This window comes from Dendroctonus ponderosae, unplaced genomic scaffold (genome assembly GCF_020466585.1).
Source record: "Dendroctonus ponderosae isolate FM_Combo_2020 unplaced genomic scaffold, Dpon_F_20191213v2 Dpon_F_20191213_7, whole genome shotgun sequence".
Lineage (NCBI taxonomy): Eukaryota > Metazoa > Arthropoda > Insecta > Coleoptera > Curculionidae > Dendroctonus > Dendroctonus ponderosae.
Genome location: NW_026018916.1, coordinates 11895366 through 11911476, shown reverse-complemented (window position 1 = coordinate 11911476; position 16111 = coordinate 11895366). Strand labels below are relative to the sequence as shown.

The window sequence follows — 16111 nt, the reverse complement described above, 5'->3', positions numbered from 1 at the left end:
GTGGAGTTCAATGAACTATAACGCCCAGTGAACAAGCAGAATAGGCAATAGCCCATGAATTTGCAGGTAATTATCCCAGTCAGTTTCCTTAACCGCAATTAATAGCGCTCTTTGTGTGGAAAGCTACCTTATCTGGAAAGAACGTATAGCGCTCAGCTACGCAATAAAACAGTTAGCACATTGTGCTAAACATCTTAAATAGTTCGACACTTATAAGGTTTGGACCAGCAAAAACAATTCTCCTAAATCCCCTAAGTACTAATACTCACCTACTGATGATCTGGATTCACGTACACTAAAATTTGGCCAATAACTCAAATCGCAAATAAAACTAGAATTGAACAGCAGACAAATGCACACGATGTTTCCACATTGAAGGTGCCTTTGATTCACTTGACTATTTTAGCCGTTAGAACTTATTTGGAAATTGCGGGAAACCGGTAGAGTTAAGGGGGGTGGATGTCATTTGTTTCACGTGCGCTCTATTTGCATTTATTCGGTGTCTTTGTTCAATATCTGGCAAATTTGCGCAAAAAAAGATAGGGTCAATTAGAGATGGGCATGTGTGATTCTGACTAGGATCGAGAAGTTATATGATTTATATGATTAATTTAGAGCTTTTAAGGCAATGAAGCAGTCTGTAAGCAAGTGTAATTTTAAACTTAAAAAATGTCAATTAAATATGACTTTCCTATACAAACATTTCTCCAAATCCTCAATACCAAGATATATGCCTCTAAAAGGCGCAGCTGATGATGGATGAACCGGTTTTTATTAAATTACTTTTAAAACACTTTGATATTTTTATAGTAAGGTAGACACTAATTAATGCCGATTAAAGCAGTCTTTGAAGCTCATTTTGCTTCTTGAATTTGCCAGCAATCGACCAGCTTGTACACATTATAATGCTCATATTTTTAACTCTCTGTATTATAAAGTCATAGAAGGACTATTTTAAAGAAAAAAATTCTCTTGTTAATTAATTGTTAATAAAATTAACCACTTTTAAGAAAGCGTTTATTATTTAAATACTTTTTTAATTAAATTAAACCTTTTTGAAACCGAAATGAAGAACTAAGTTTAACGGCTTAATTAAAAAGTGGTAATAAATGAAATGCAATGCACAAAATATTTGTGCCTCAGCAGTAAACTAAATTGGAGACAGGACGTTGACTATATTTCATATATTCAATTATATACAGGTGTAGAAATTACCTTTCCAATAGAAAAGTACAGCATCTACAATTCCGTTTTCCTCTCACATCTTAGATATTCATTACCTATACAGGGTGTCCAACCAGGAACCATCGCGATCGATATATGGCAAACTAATTAGGAGAAATTTGAAAATTCGACAGTAGGTACACCATAGTCATGGGGGACAAGCGCCCAGTTTGCATCGACTACTTCAAAAAAAAAATTCAGATGAATTAATATTAAATATTAAAAGAAAACTTACTTTCTCCTATAAATATCTTCTTATTTAAAGCTTTAATACACAGTACACATAAAAATATTACTATAATTCATCCCTCGTAGTGTTTGAATATTGATTATTTTCAAGGATGAATCAATATTCCTGTAGGACTGTTGTATAGGTGCTAATTAGAGTGTGTAGCAATGAAAAAGGTTGACATATTTTGCACAATGCTGATAGTTTTGCTCAATTACTTTAAATCTAGTAAGTAGGTATACTGTTTATTAATCTGTGCACATTTTTTCAAACGGTTTTTGTTTGTTATTTGTTCCATTTTTACATTACTCAAAGTATCATTGCTGAATCCCAATGTTAAATATATCGAAAGACTTTAGCTCATTATACTTTCATTTGAGGGCTGTTTATGTATCAGACAAAAGATAAACCGGATAGCTAGCTGTTTTATCTGTTTCTGATCAATACTGATATTTTTACAGCAGATATTTATCTGCTGTAAAACAGCTTAACAGATTGTTGCATCGAATGAAAAGAAATACAAAAATATAATAATGACATACAAAATAAATCCTTTCTCTTCATCAATACCTACTGCATTTACGGAATAATAGACTTCAAGGTTTTCAATATCATATCTTTTAAATTAAATTATTTTCTAATTCACAAAAACGTATGTACACTATCAATTATTTTTTGTATTATTGCAACAGCTAAAAAATACGCTTGCACGAAAACATATGCACAATTCAAAGCTCACACTGCGCACTAAATACCGCAACTGGTTTCGAAAATATACATTTATTTGCTGTTTCCAAAACGTTAAAACGCGTATTTTGGTAGAGTGATTTTAAATACATCTGATTTTAGGTAGAGCCATAGACTGTTTCAAATGCATGTCCGAAAATAAAAATAACCCGAAATGTGAAGATCCCTTCCATAATAACTATACGACAGATATTCTCCAAACTCCTTGCATGGGAGGCAGAAAGGGCCGAAATGGTGTTTTTCCCGCAACAGCTTGTATTAAAATCACAGGAATATTTGGTAATATTAGCGGTTCGGTTCAATACCAAACAATATAGTTGCTTCTCTAAAGGACGTTTGCTATTATACACGGTTCAATTATGCGATAAATTTAACAAATGCATTCGAAACTTGTATATACAAGGTGTTTCATAATGATGCGCGAATCAGTGGCGGTTCACCCGCTAGGTCATTTAATCAATGAACCCTCTAATCTATCTGGAACACAATCACAAAACGTGTTTTTCATTTAATTTTGAATTACCCGGTTGGTTGTGGATCATATTCAGATTAATATAAAAACACAATCTTTATTCCTTGAGAAACAGGCCAGAAAATCGGTCGAAAAATACAAAAATTTGTGAATTTCTTTGGGGTCCTATACGGCGTTTTGATTAACCGCAAGGTTTGGGTCAACAGTGGCGCCGAAAAAGTGTTAAAACTTAATAAAAATTAGTTAAGGCTTATAACGATGAGAATGTATTATTCGATACCTCCGAAAAATTAATCACCTACCGCCACTGGTCCCAACACTTTAAGGGCTTGCTTGAATTTTTTGAAAACTTTCTCGTTTCGGGCTTTCGCGTGGAAATTATTAATCAGCAAAATTTTTCCAAAAAATTGCTCATGAATGAAGAAAAATGTATAAAACTCATATTTAACATCTACTGCTTTGAGGGTATAAAAAAGCGGAAGAGAGAATAAAAAAATATCTTAATTTACTTCAAAGACATGAGCTGGCCAAAAGGAAACCACTATAAAACAACTTTCAGCTAGCTGTTAATGTATACGAAAATTCAAGATTTCAGCCTAAGCATTCAAACAAAAAAATAGCTTATAACAAAGATCGATTATTTACGCAGGGAAGGTCCAAATAAAAAAGTTTATTGCAGATACGCTTAGAAATTTGTTTTCTAAGCGCGGCCTTAAAATATTTACATTTTCATTATGAAACATCCTGAACACTTAAATAAATAAATTTTTCCTTGTAAGTAGTGTTTCCATGAGATGATTCTGAAAATTTTTGTAAAATGATTAATTTCAGACGATAATAAAGAGACTATAACTGTGAGGTCGTGCGCTTTGGACAGCGGCACTTTAACAACTGATACCGAGCTGGTAAGAACATCGCATTGCGGGGGATTTTTTTATGAAAGCAGGTACTGTAAAGGCTGGAATTAAAATATCAGAAAATAAAACATTTGTTAATTGTAGATATGTTAGAGGGTGTATACAAAGCTGCAGTGACGCTGACGCATGTAATGCCTCTGAAAAAATATGTATAAGGCTGTTAAATTACTTGGCCTTGTTTCACACATTTATCAAAATACTCTTTGGTTAGGCGAGTTGAAGGCAATGCTTTAGACAGGAGTGAATTCTATGAATTATCCAGAATTTGCGTACTGTTTAATTCAGAAATATTTGCAAAAATACATTATATACCTGATCAACAACTCATGGCTGGATTGAGTGCATTATACAAATTGATTTATTGCAATAACTAAGAATAGAACTGTTTCCAGAAAATTCCATATTTGTAAAAATTCCGTGGACTTCCTGAAAAAAATCGCTTACCTAGTCGCCTACATAGTAGCTTAAATAGCAGGTGGGACAAAACAATTCAAAAAAATTGAAATAAACTTTCTGAAGAGCACTTAATGTTACATTCACTGAGCGAAACTCCTTTTTCAATTCGCAAAAAATGTTTTTATTGCAATTTATGAACCTATACATACATATTATTTTTTTCCAATCCCAACAAGATACTTTAGGTCGACATGGCTTTGTCTATGAGCATTTCATAAATAATAAATTAATCAATGGCTTTTTTTTAGTCCAATGGGATATTTGGATTCTCAAGTCGGAAATATTGAACAATACATTTGCTACTTACAAGATAAAATAACATTGAAAACGATCATTTGTCTGTTGTTGTCTGCTCATCTGTATATGGTTGCTAATTTGTACTAGATTTAAATAAGTAAGGTAAAATACTATTATATATGTGTATAATTCCAAGAGAAGAATTAAAACAGTCTTTAAATTTAATTCTATATTATTAACCACACATGAACAACCAATCGTACTTCTCACCTGACAAAATATTATCATTGCGCACTGGAACTGTACTTAGGTTTGGTCTCTTGATCGGTCACGGATCTAATATAAATTGCATCATCAGGTAACGGATTGGGTGGGTTATCTTCTTCCAAAAAGTATGAACAGCTAATAGCCAATACTGAACCTGTAATCAAAAAATTAGAACTCAATATTCATAATATTTGGACCTTTTACCTCGACCTGAAATTGTATTAGAATGAGTAATAATCACTTTGCTTATTATGGAATAGTATTTTTTTTAACTTATAAACATCAACATTCTTGACATTCACAACAGTGAATCTTAAATAAATTTCGATAGCGATTAGGCCGCTATTTTCAAAAAATTGTTTTTTAAGAAAGGGGGTTAATAGTAGACTTTCTGAATATTGAAATAGATAATACATAAAATCAGATGCATTTTTGGAATAAATCATCTAGAACTCGGCAAACATTTTTTTACACAAATAAGATGTACATTTTGGATTAGGGAATATTTTTGTGCAAAAATATATTTACTGACCGTGTATTGAAGCGCGATTATGATACTCGCAATAAAAATAATTTAATAATAATACAGTCCAAGGCAGCTTTCCTATTTTCGAAGAATTATTTTCCAAACAAATTAGTCAACAAACCGATTTAAGACACCTCTAAGAAAATTTCCAGTCAGTTCTTTTGCAGCTCGATAATTTGTAGAGTTGCATTTCGTAACTTGTTACAGAATTTAGTTTTCACTAGTACTGAAGTATTAATCTTTAGATAAAATTGCTTAAGTGGGAAAATAGCTTTTAAAACTAATTACTACAACCTATTGAAATTCATAACTTTATAGGAGGTAATTTTTTGGTCCTTTTAAACTACATTTAATAAAATATACGAAAATCCATGGATTGAACTTACCATTGTGGCTAAAGTTAAGTGAGGTAATTGAGGTATGGTACTGATGAAACTGGCATAGTCTTTTCTTGTTAAAACCGTCCCATATGTTGATATAGCCGTCAGAACCTCCAGTTGCAAACGTGTTGTGGATTGGATGAAAACTAAATTCACCAGGTTGAGCCAAGGAATTATGTGCACATTATTAACTTACCTAATGGCGTTAACAGGATAAATTGTTTCGATTCCATCTTCTTTAATTCGATGGCACTTAAAGGCGTATTTTTTCTTTTGAATGTCAGGATTTGAATCCAAATATTCTACTGCAACCCTTCCTAAAATACACATATAATTATATACCGCGTCTATTTAAATAGTCGCCTTACACGGAAGAAATTTATTATTTACTTTAAGAACTTGCAGCACTTGCTGGAGCTTGAATGCAAGCACCAGATGTAACTTATTTTCCAGTTGTACTGATTCGAAGTTTTTCAAAAAATATGAATTTTGTTCAGGAGTAAAGTAGTTTTTCGATAATATCAAAAATTGCTTTAAAATAAGTTTGATCTGTGTTTAAAGTAAATTTTAACAGGTAGTACGAGTTACAAATAACATTAAGTACGAGTTACCGCCAAAAAAATTTTTTTTTTAAATCGGCAATACATTTCATGATTCTAAATCGTTCATAATATTTCTGTTCATCTGTTTATTTAAAACTCGATATCATTTCAGTTTCTTAATAAACAATTTGAAACATACAAGTTGAATATGACAATTGTCTAAAAATCATGAAACCTGCTTTTTCTAGTTAGATTCTTTAATTCTGTCTTACGTTTTCGTATAGCTTATATTAGCTATTAATTTTGGATGATGTGCCACAGCCACTTTTATGTTGCTTTCGTTTTTTAATTTAAGTATGCTGGCCAAATAACCAGGATCGATTTCCTGTAAAAATATTAAGTGTTTCGTGCTAACAACAGGAGTTTGAAAATAAGTTACATTTCAGCCGTTAAATCATCAATCATATCACTGTTGCAGATACTTTTTTTCAATTTTTGCCGAATTTAGAAATTTAAAGGAAAACTAAGTACGTTTTAACATAACTTCTGTTCATGTTATACCTTCAATGCTACTCAAAGCAAAGCCTTGTCTATTCGGAAAAGCTCTAATGGCCCTGGTTTGATACTTCAAACTGGTCTCCCTTCTTTGCAGTGCATATGACATGTTTCTGATATCCCAAACTAAAACCTACAAAGAAAAGCCATAGTTAATTTTAAGGAAGACTGCAGCCTCTGGAAAATAAATTTGTGTGGCCGAAGCAGACGGTTTCAAATTCCAAAATGCATACTTTTCTTCCAGCAGTCGCAACCAGCAATTTTTCTCCACATGTATTCATGGAATATACTTTATCACTCTGGTTATAACTTCCACTTGGACCAGACATTCTGGGGTCCCAAATTTTTACATGATGATCCCAACCACCTGAAATAATTAACTAGTTTTAGGCTCATTTTAAGGTACAACTGAAGGATTGTTACCTGTTAATACACAGTTGAGTTGATTGCAATGTTCAACACACTTTATTTGTCCAGTATGGGTGCCTACTATGCTTTCAGTTGTGGTATTGAAATCAAACGACTTCAATGTGTTGTCCAAACCTCCTGAATATGAATGGATAGCATCCTGAAAAAGATTTAGTTGTTTTAATAAGTTGCATTGCGTCTCATAGAAAAGTTGACATAAAACATGGGAATGCATTTGAAATAAAAAACTACAAATGCATTTAAATTTAGTTTAAAAGCTTGGAAATGGTAATAGCAGCGAGTTGTTTAATAAATAGATTAATTTATAAAAAACTATTAACACTCACAGTAAAACAGCAGTCCAACACGGCGTTATCATGAGCATATTTATGTATTAAGGTATTGGCAGTAACATCGTACAATCTCACGTATCCATCCCAGGAAGAAACCAGCAGAAACTGATTAGCGTTGGGCCCGAATTTTACGCTAGAAATAGCGTCGTCAGGCGGTGATTTTAATTTAAATTCTCCTTGTGCTCTCATCATTAATCGCTCTTATTTATCAGCAGCCTGAGCCAAAATGATCAAAACACTTTTAAAATGATAGTTGACCTGAATATAAATAAACAGTATTATAAAACTATCAAAATGCTAGAATGTGTTTAAAAATCAACGAATGTACATAACCACAAATACATTAGTCGTTTAGTTAACCTCACTTTTGAAAGTCAGTGTAACAAACTTGTATCAGAAAATTAATTATCCGGGTCCATGATTTGATTGCGTAAAAGTTATTAAGAAGTTGGCAAGTTGCACGAAGCTGAACCAACTGCGAAAATCGCCCAAAATTATCCGCTAACAACAATAGGGATTAAATAATTACGGACTTTGCATACCCTTTTTTATAAATAAGTGTTTCCCACAGTGGGAAACTGACTTTTCAAGGTGAGTCATCTATCAACGAGACATTCTCCTGCTTTTGACAAGACCGAAAATCCTTTTGAGCAAAGGTGTGTTTGATAATTATTTACTTGTACATAATGGAAGCATACGATGTTATCGTTAATCAACCGGTGGTAATTGATAACGTAAGTAGCTCTTCTACCAAACTAAACTATCAATGAATTACCCAAGTTCTTTGGTGACAACATCGGTTGTTTTTCTTAGGGCACAGGCGTTATTAAGGCTGGTTTTGCTGGTGATCAGATACCCAAATGCAGATTTCCCAATTAGTGAGTGGCAACTAATAAAGCTCGATCAGAATACCATGTTAATATTTCAGTGTTGGCCGGCCAAAACATATTCGGGTTATGGCAGGAGCCCTGGAAGGAGATATTTTTATAGGACCCAAGGCAGAAGAGCACAGGGGCTTACTGTCTATTAAATATCCCATGGAACATGGGATAGTCACTAATTGGAACGATATGGAGAAAATTTGGACGTACATTTACAGGTATGTGGATCGTCCCTAAATCAATCGTTTCATCCCTATGAATTTAGGTGTTGATGATTTTAGTAAAGATCAACTCAACACATTCGCAGAGGAACATCCTGTATTGCTGACTGAAGCACCGTTAAACCCAAGGCCGAATAGGGAAAAAGCTGCAGAAATTATGTTTGAAACTTTCAATGTGCCTGCCTTGTTTATTTCCATGCAAGCTGTACTTAGCTTGTAAGTACTATGCTTTTTTTGAAGACATTCAAAGGTGTAACGTGTTGCTCTATGCAGATATTCAACTGGAAGAACTACAGGGGTAGTTTTAGATTCAGGAGATGGAGTTACACATTCTGTGCCTATTTATGAAGGATTTGCTTTACCTCATAGTATAATGCGTGCTGATATTGCAGGTAGAGACGTGTCGAGATACTTACGGTAAGCAGTGTTTGATTGATTCGAATGAACTTTTTACTTACGTGGTTCACGTCTTCAAAGATGCAAGTCTGTGGGGGTGACTGTTTTCTGGAAATCGCTTGTATGTCGGCTGAAAGAATATTAATTTTGTTCAAAAGTGAATGATAATTCAGGAAACACATTTTTCTGTTTAGAAGATTTCTTAATTTAAAGTCTCTTGTAAAACTAGATGGAATGCGTAAAATGCAATGTATAGTGTGTAAAAGCACTTTTCTTAAAAGCAATCGTTTTTTATAATCAAAGTTAATATGCATTGATAAAAAGTAGTATAAAAAAATAAATAATGGTGCTACTGCAAGCTGAAATACCCGCTAAAATTCTAATGTTATTATTGGCAATTAAAAGTCAGTTTTTTTTTACTTTTTCTTCAAGTATATAGTTCAATTAGTTATTTACTTCAGCTTTAATCAACATTAAATATTGCTTGAAAATACATTATTACACAACAGTCGCCCTATCACACTTTTAAAGTTTTCTGTAAATCCTGTCTGTTTTCGGTGTTTGTATCAAATTTTTTTCTTTACTAAATTCTCAAAGCTTCAAAATTTGAGGCAAAATGAAAATGGGGAGGAAATTTGAAGCATTTATTAACCTTTTTACAGATTGCTTTTGCGGAAAGAAGGAATAATTTTCCGGACAACTGCAGAATTCGAATCTGTAAGAACTTTAAAAGAAAAAGCATGTTATTTATCAAACAATCCAGTGAAAGAAGAATCTGGAGAATCAGAATCAATAAACTATACGCTACCAGATGGTAGCGTGATAAAAGTTGGACATTCTAGGTTTAGGGCACCCGAAATCTTATTTAAACCCGATTTGATAGGTACGTACCTACATACAACTAATTACGTGTAGATACTAAAATCAAACCATATTTTGCAGGGGAAGAGTGTGAAGGACTGCATGAAGTGCTTGTTTATTCAATTGAAAAATCTGATCTTGATTTGAGAAAAGTACTTTTTAAAAATATTGTTTTATCGGGTGGTTCCACCCTTTTCAAAGGATTTGGTGACAGATTGCTTTCAGAAATCAAGAGATTATCACCGAAGGAAACGCAAATCAAAGTAAGATACGCTAGTCAAAAGTAATCTACAACCATATTTAAATGATGTTTTTCTTCTTTATTATTATTAGATATCAGCGCCTCAAGAGAGGTTGTACTCTACATGGATAGGAGGATCAATTTTGGCCTCGTTAGATACCTTCAAGAAAATGTGGATTTCCAAAAGGGAGTTTGATGAAGAAGGACAACGTGCTATACATAGAAAAACATTTTAGATTATTATTTTAAAGTTAATTTATTTTTATATTTCCTTCCATTTAAGTACTAAAATACCTATTATAGCAACCTAATCCAGAAGTTCACAATCCGTGCAGCTTTTTCAGGTTGCATTTTTGCGGATATCTCTCAAAATGTGATCACATGTAAGTATAGTTTGCATAAACGTTTTTTATATTACATAATTTGTTTTTGCTTTATATGGAGAAAGTACACTGTATATAATTATGGAACAGAAATATTTATCTTTTTTTTACTTATACGGTGTATTCAAGATTAACTAATCTTTTCGAATAATAAGGTTCTGACAAACAGAAAATTAATGTTTTTCTATAAATGCCCCAATGTTTCAGTTTATGAATATTTTGAATTTGTTTGTATATTGGGAAATATTTTCCTGCTTTTAAATTCAAAATCCAGGATTTCACTCTCGGTTTTATTGATTGTTCATGGTTGTATCAACAATTTGTTGCAGATCTTGTTTTTAACCGAAGGTTCATCTGATACGGCTTATCTTGATATATTGACACATTGTATATATCAATATAATTGTAACAGTAATAAACAATAAATAAAATTACTGTTTCTAATTCATGTGCTGTGCTTTCTAAATTATAAATATTGTAAGGTAGGACCTTCAGGGAAAATGAGTCATTTATATTGATTTGACTATTTATAAAATTGTTCAGGGTGTTTCAAACGGGAAATCGTTTAAATAAAATAATTAATGATACTGAGTTATTAAAGGGCTTATTCTACAAAAGCTACTCAAATTTTCGGTTCATCCGCTTTGTCAGCCATTACCATAACTTGAACGTTAAAAGCAATAAGATCTTTTGAAACATCCTGCATATATTTATTTAAAATCATTGTGCTAAAAACCGTTCTGTTACTAATTACGCTAAACGTACTTATAGTAGTCTGCAAACGAAAAAAATGTAAAACTGTATTCAGCCTCTCTGAATATTAAATGCAACTTACGGTTATTCGTACACTAATAATAATCTATCGGCTTTTAAAATACCTAAAACTTTTTCTAATAAAATGTTGTTTTACTTACTATATGTTGTAATGTTTTGAATCTTTTGTCTTCTCGCTACCGTCGTAAAGTGAATGTGCGCTAAATATGTTATGGGTAAAAAATTTACCAGATTTCCTGAATTTTTATTGAAAAATTGTTACAAAACACACACTAAAATACAGTAAATAGTAGCACTTAAATAAAAGTAAGTTTGGATCTGGTCTGGTTGACCTGCCATACATTAAGCTCCTCATATTCCTCAATACAACCATCGACTTGATCTGGATTGTAACCCTTCGACGCACATTTCTCCAGAACGTCTGAAACTTTTACGGTTTTCTCGCTGCCAGCTAATTCTCTGATAATGGCGAATATTTTATCGTTTACATTCGGAGGTCTGTATCCTTTGTTTTCGAACGTTTGATTTAAGGAATCCTTGCTCATTTCCATGAGACGAATAGCTTCGTTTACATCAGCTTTTTCAACTACATTGGACAACCTATGAACAATGCAGAAATTAAAAAATCTTCAGTGAAAGAATCTCTAAACATGCCTTAATCTTGACAGTGCTGTGGACAACCGCAGAATCCCCAGTAGATTTCTTGCAGAAGTAAATGTCATGTCCTTGGAATTTCTAGCTTCCTTCCTCAACTCCACATAAGCTTCCACAATGAATTCAGTCAGATCCTCGGGAATAACTGGTTCCTTCAGTTTGCATAATGCGATGTATTTCCTCATAACAGACATATTCAGGGCCTCGCTAGGACCTGGTGGTTGTTTGCAGTTTTGATGAACAAACGTAATGTGTTTGGCCAGTCTTAAATCATTGTCCCGATCAGCTTTGTCCTGAATCAACCACAACAGGTCGAAACGAGATAGAAGTGCCGCTGGCAGCTGGATGTTTTGTTCGATAGTCCTCTTTGGGTTGTAACGCCCATATGCAGGATTGGCAGCAGCAAGTATGGACACTCGCGCATTTAGGCAGGTCAAAATACCTGCAAATAAATGGACAGTTGGTTGGCTAGCAGGATAAATTAGCATTCGTTCAGCTAACCGGCTTTTGCGATACTGATTGTTTGTTGCTCCATCACTTCATGGATTGCTGTACGATCACCATCTGCCATCTTATCAAATTCATCGATGCAGCAGACTCCCTGATCAGCTAATACAAGAGCTCCACCTGTAATATATCAGCTTTTAGTCAAGTTTTATTATCCCTAAAACCAAGGACGGACCCTCTAACATCATTTCTCCAGTGAACGGATCCTTCATTACTGCAGCTGTTAGACCCACTCCTGATGATCCTCTTCCTGAAATTTTAGAATATTCTCATAATCCTCGTACAATTTTCCAAACACTAGTTGAACGTCTGGGACGCTTCAGTATTCAACAATTTACTTCGAAAATTACTTGCCAGTGGTATATTGGCTTCTTAGAGCCAATCGATCAATAAATCCTAGTAACTGGGACTTTGCAACTCCTGGATCTCCCATTAAGCATATGTTGATATTGCCACGAATTTTCATACCTTGAAAAGAATGGTTTTCAAACTACTGATTTTTTGGTACTATTTTTTCTGCCCTCACCATCAGGCCGCTTATCGACTCCACCAACCAGAAGCAAAAGTAGAGCTTTCTTCACATCTTCATGGCCATAAATTTCCGGTGCTATGGACAAAGCCAATTTACTATAAAAATCATCTTCAGTCAGCGTTGCTAGTTGTTCAGGTGTTAGTTGATTTGATTCGAGTTCATCTTCCGCGGATTTGTTCAGCGAAAATACTCTGTGGGCGTCCAGGTAGGTCTCTGATAGTAATCCCGCCGTTATCTGAAGCATAGAAAACAGCTTACTCAGTAAAATAATCTTAATTGCAAACGAAATCTAGGAAATTACTTTTTACACTAAAACAGAAGAGATCATGCGGTTTCAATTGATCACTTTAGTTTGGTACACAATTTACTATCAAACTAATATTTATGTTTTTATGTAAATCAAGCGATTTAAGTTCAGCTTCAGCTTTTCTTTCGCGAAGAAAATAATATTTTCTTGTTACTCTTCCTGTCTAAACAGAGTGTTTCATGTACGAAGGGTTTTACAAAAAAGTATTAGTAACTTTTATAATGCTTTACTCAAAAACCGCTGCTCATATGAAGTCATAAAATTTTGTGTGATGAAATGACGTTTAGCTCACTGAATTAAAGTTGGTGCGGCGAAAATAGGGCGCTATTTAAAAAAAAACAATCATCTTGCATATTCTCACAACTACTTGATTCTCAAAAGATGATTGATTCTCTTCATTCTGTAGACTCTCAAAACAAGTTTTAAAAATCTCCAGTAGCTATGAAGAAAGAACCGAAACATGCCTCACACTTGAACCTTTTTAACTTTTTCAAATAAAAAAATCGGTATTCTTACTTGTCTAAATCCTTGTCTTACGAGTGGCAAGAATATTCCGGTAACTGCAATATGATCGCCTGGAGCGGCTTGCCTAGTCACCTCTCCTCTGCAGAAAACCGTTAGTGTCCTAGGAATATGCCCCACTGGAACTTGGTCGCTGTGTTCTTGAATTTTTAGTTCTTGGAACTAATTTCAATAACCAGTTAAACTTTTTTCATCAAAGCAATATAACAGGTTTACATAAACTTTGAAACTTGTTTGTTGTTAAGAGAACCTTGCAAGCAAAAGATACATCTTTAAGAGAAGACAAAAGCTTTAAGATTTATACTTTTTTCATCTATAATAAAGATTGTGTGACTCAGAGGGTAGATTTGGGACAGTATTTACATATATGCATAGGCAGGACAGTAAAAATGACAATAATAAGAACACATCGAAAATCGATACGTTTACAAATAAACGAACCTGTTCTATTCAGTAAACTAGTCTGTTCTGTATATTTTGGCTTCAGGTTGCAATAATGGTTTATACACTTATATAAGTTAATATTATTACATCGAAAATTAATATCCTGCCTTTTTATACATTTTCGAGAATTTCCAAAATATTCAAAGTAAATGTTGAGAATAAGAATATGGGGCTCAAGAGATATTTTACTTCCTTATAAAGTTTGCATAATGTTCAATAATTACTACCTTGACAAATTTAGATCCTCTGGTCTGCAAGTACAAGCGACCCCCCGATTTGTTCACTTTGCAATCATCACTTGGACAGAGCGTTTCTGGCATGAAGCTTAAACTTGCGATAGGTTGGTAAGTTTCCGCCCCACATTGGTCGCATGTGTAAGTTGCTACAGACATTATGGGTTTTACCTCTGTGCATCGGGTGACAATACCTAAAATGAAATAGTTTGAATACCTTTTCAAAAAGTACCTGGCATATGCTTGGGATCGGAAGTACCTCTAACTGTTACAAGTCGTCCCAATTGGTCCGCCTTTACTTCCCGAATAGGTTGATTTTTCCGAGTTGATAAGTCCTTAAAGTAGATTTCAAATCGCTTCATTAGTTCCGGAGGAAATTGATTTCTGGCCTCCCTAACCACATTGGGGCGTCTGGTTCTTTGCTCCATCATTTGCCTAACGCATTCAAAAACCAAGTTTCACATTGTCATTAATCTAATCAAATCTAGACCGCATACCTATGCTCGATATAAACATCCAAGGCATCTTTGGCCACTACATCTCTTTCCACAAAAGTGGGCAACAGTTCAAAAACAATGTCCGATAACAAAGTGGTATATCTTCGGGTGTTGTCAATAATTTCGTTAGCTAACTCTTCATCAAAGGTGTGTAGATCGTCCAACTCCACTTGTAGAGCTATTTGCTCCCGATGAGCCAGCAATGTGAGCTGATTTGAATACTTGAAGTTCTTCACTCCATCACTGTTTTGAGTACAAAACTCCAGAAGAAATGTTTTGAGAACGTCCCTCTCTTTATCATAATCTCGTCGCCCCATGATTTAATCTGCAAATAATCCTTAAAATAACTAGTACAAAAAAAGTGAGTTAGTTATTAATAAGATTTTTGTTTGACTACTTATCGTCGAAAGGAAGTGGTCTTTCTATATAAAAATATCTCTATATAATTCGTCATCAAATGCGGTGAAGGTAAAACTGAACTTATATACTACTACCTATATACATTTTTTTGTTTACAACAAGTTTACGCGCACCTGACACATTAATAATTATAACAGTATTTTCATTCGCGTATTTGGAAATGGGAAATAACGTGAAAAAGTCGCGAATTTCAATGTGTGAACACATCCAACTGCACAAGCTTTCTTAAATCTAAAACGGAATCTTTAAATCCGTATTTGAGTTCCGTATGAACCAACTAATAAGTGTATCGTAGGATCCCAATAGGTGATAGCAGATGTTATAATTCCTGTTGTTTTGATAAGTTATTTGATCTTTATATTAAAATATTGGTCATTATTAAGTCTCCATAAACTCACTGCCAAATTTGGTTGTCCTAAATACCCTATATTTGAGTCAAAAGCACCAAATTACAAGTTTTGTAAGTTTGTAGTGGCTTGTTTATATAGAGCTACAGGATTATTACATTAGTTCTTAGCTTTGATATGCGAAGTGGCTGCACTTAGAAAGTTATACCATAAATACCTTGTATAAAACCAAACACACTTCAAATTATTCTTGATTTATATAGTTTTCACTTAATAATATAATTTTTTTGAAACTTTAATGAATTCAAAAATGACAAGCTTCAAGTTGCCATATGTTGGTTATGTTGACGAAAAACCGCGGGAATTTTGTCTCTGAAATGAAGATCACAGAACATACCCCCACAGGGGGGATATTTTGTGATGAAGATAGCTCCATCTCAGGTGCCATCTCATAACATGTTCATAAATTAGATTGGCCTTCACTGGTTATCTTTTTGTGGATTTTTTGCTTATGTTGGCGACAATTTTTCATTAATAAATTTTAGATACACAAGTAAACATGTATAATTTCAATTCAA

At 33.7% G+C, this 16111-nt stretch overlaps 4 protein-coding genes across 4 annotated transcripts; 2 read left to right on the top strand and 2 right to left on the bottom strand.

Moving 5' to 3' along the window:
* The first annotated feature begins 1585 nt into the window (after positions 1-1585).
* LOC109538445 lies at positions 1586-4507 on the top strand. The gene is made up of 4 exons (XM_019905683.2): positions 1586-1681; positions 2303-2479; positions 3504-3618; positions 3674-4507. Exons 1-4 carry the CDS (start codon positions 1621-1623, stop codon positions 3798-3800), a joined length of 480 nt encoding a protein of 159 aa, XP_019761242.2. The 5' UTR covers positions 1586-1620; the 3' UTR covers positions 3801-4507.
* Positions 4497-7918, bottom strand: LOC109536528 (mitotic checkpoint protein BUB3). The gene is made up of 8 exons (XM_019902797.2): positions 7856-7918; positions 7308-7571; positions 6976-7120; positions 6786-6919; positions 6559-6685; positions 5652-5772; positions 5462-5601; positions 4497-4703 (listed from the first exon to the last, which is right to left on the bottom strand). The coding sequence occupies exons 2-8, from the start codon at positions 7503-7505 to the stop codon at positions 4567-4569; spliced, it is 1002 nt and encodes a 333-aa protein (XP_019758356.1). The 5' UTR covers positions 7506-7571; positions 7856-7918; the 3' UTR covers positions 4497-4566.
* A 36-nt stretch (positions 7919-7954) lies between these two features.
* Positions 7955-11209, top strand: LOC109538443 (beta-centractin). Its single transcript, XM_019905681.2, has 8 exons — positions 7955-8047; positions 8127-8191; positions 8242-8412; positions 8476-8631; positions 8689-8832; positions 9474-9694; positions 9754-9935; positions 10006-11209. Exons 1-8 carry the CDS (start codon positions 8000-8002, stop codon positions 10147-10149), a joined length of 1131 nt encoding a protein of 376 aa, XP_019761240.1. The 5' UTR covers positions 7955-7999; the 3' UTR covers positions 10150-11209.
* A 93-nt stretch (positions 11210-11302) lies between these two features.
* Positions 11303-16007, bottom strand: LOC109538442 (DNA replication licensing factor Mcm7). Its single transcript, XM_019905679.2, has 11 exons — positions 15751-16007; positions 14767-15091; positions 14529-14704; positions 14264-14463; positions 13587-13754; positions 12758-12998; positions 12586-12699; positions 12407-12481; positions 12226-12351; positions 11725-12166; positions 11303-11670 (listed from the first exon to the last, which is right to left on the bottom strand). Exons 2-11 carry the CDS (start codon positions 15081-15083, stop codon positions 11367-11369), a joined length of 2163 nt encoding a protein of 720 aa, XP_019761238.1. The 5' UTR covers positions 15084-15091; positions 15751-16007; the 3' UTR covers positions 11303-11366.
* Positions 16008-16111: the final 104 nt, after the last annotated feature.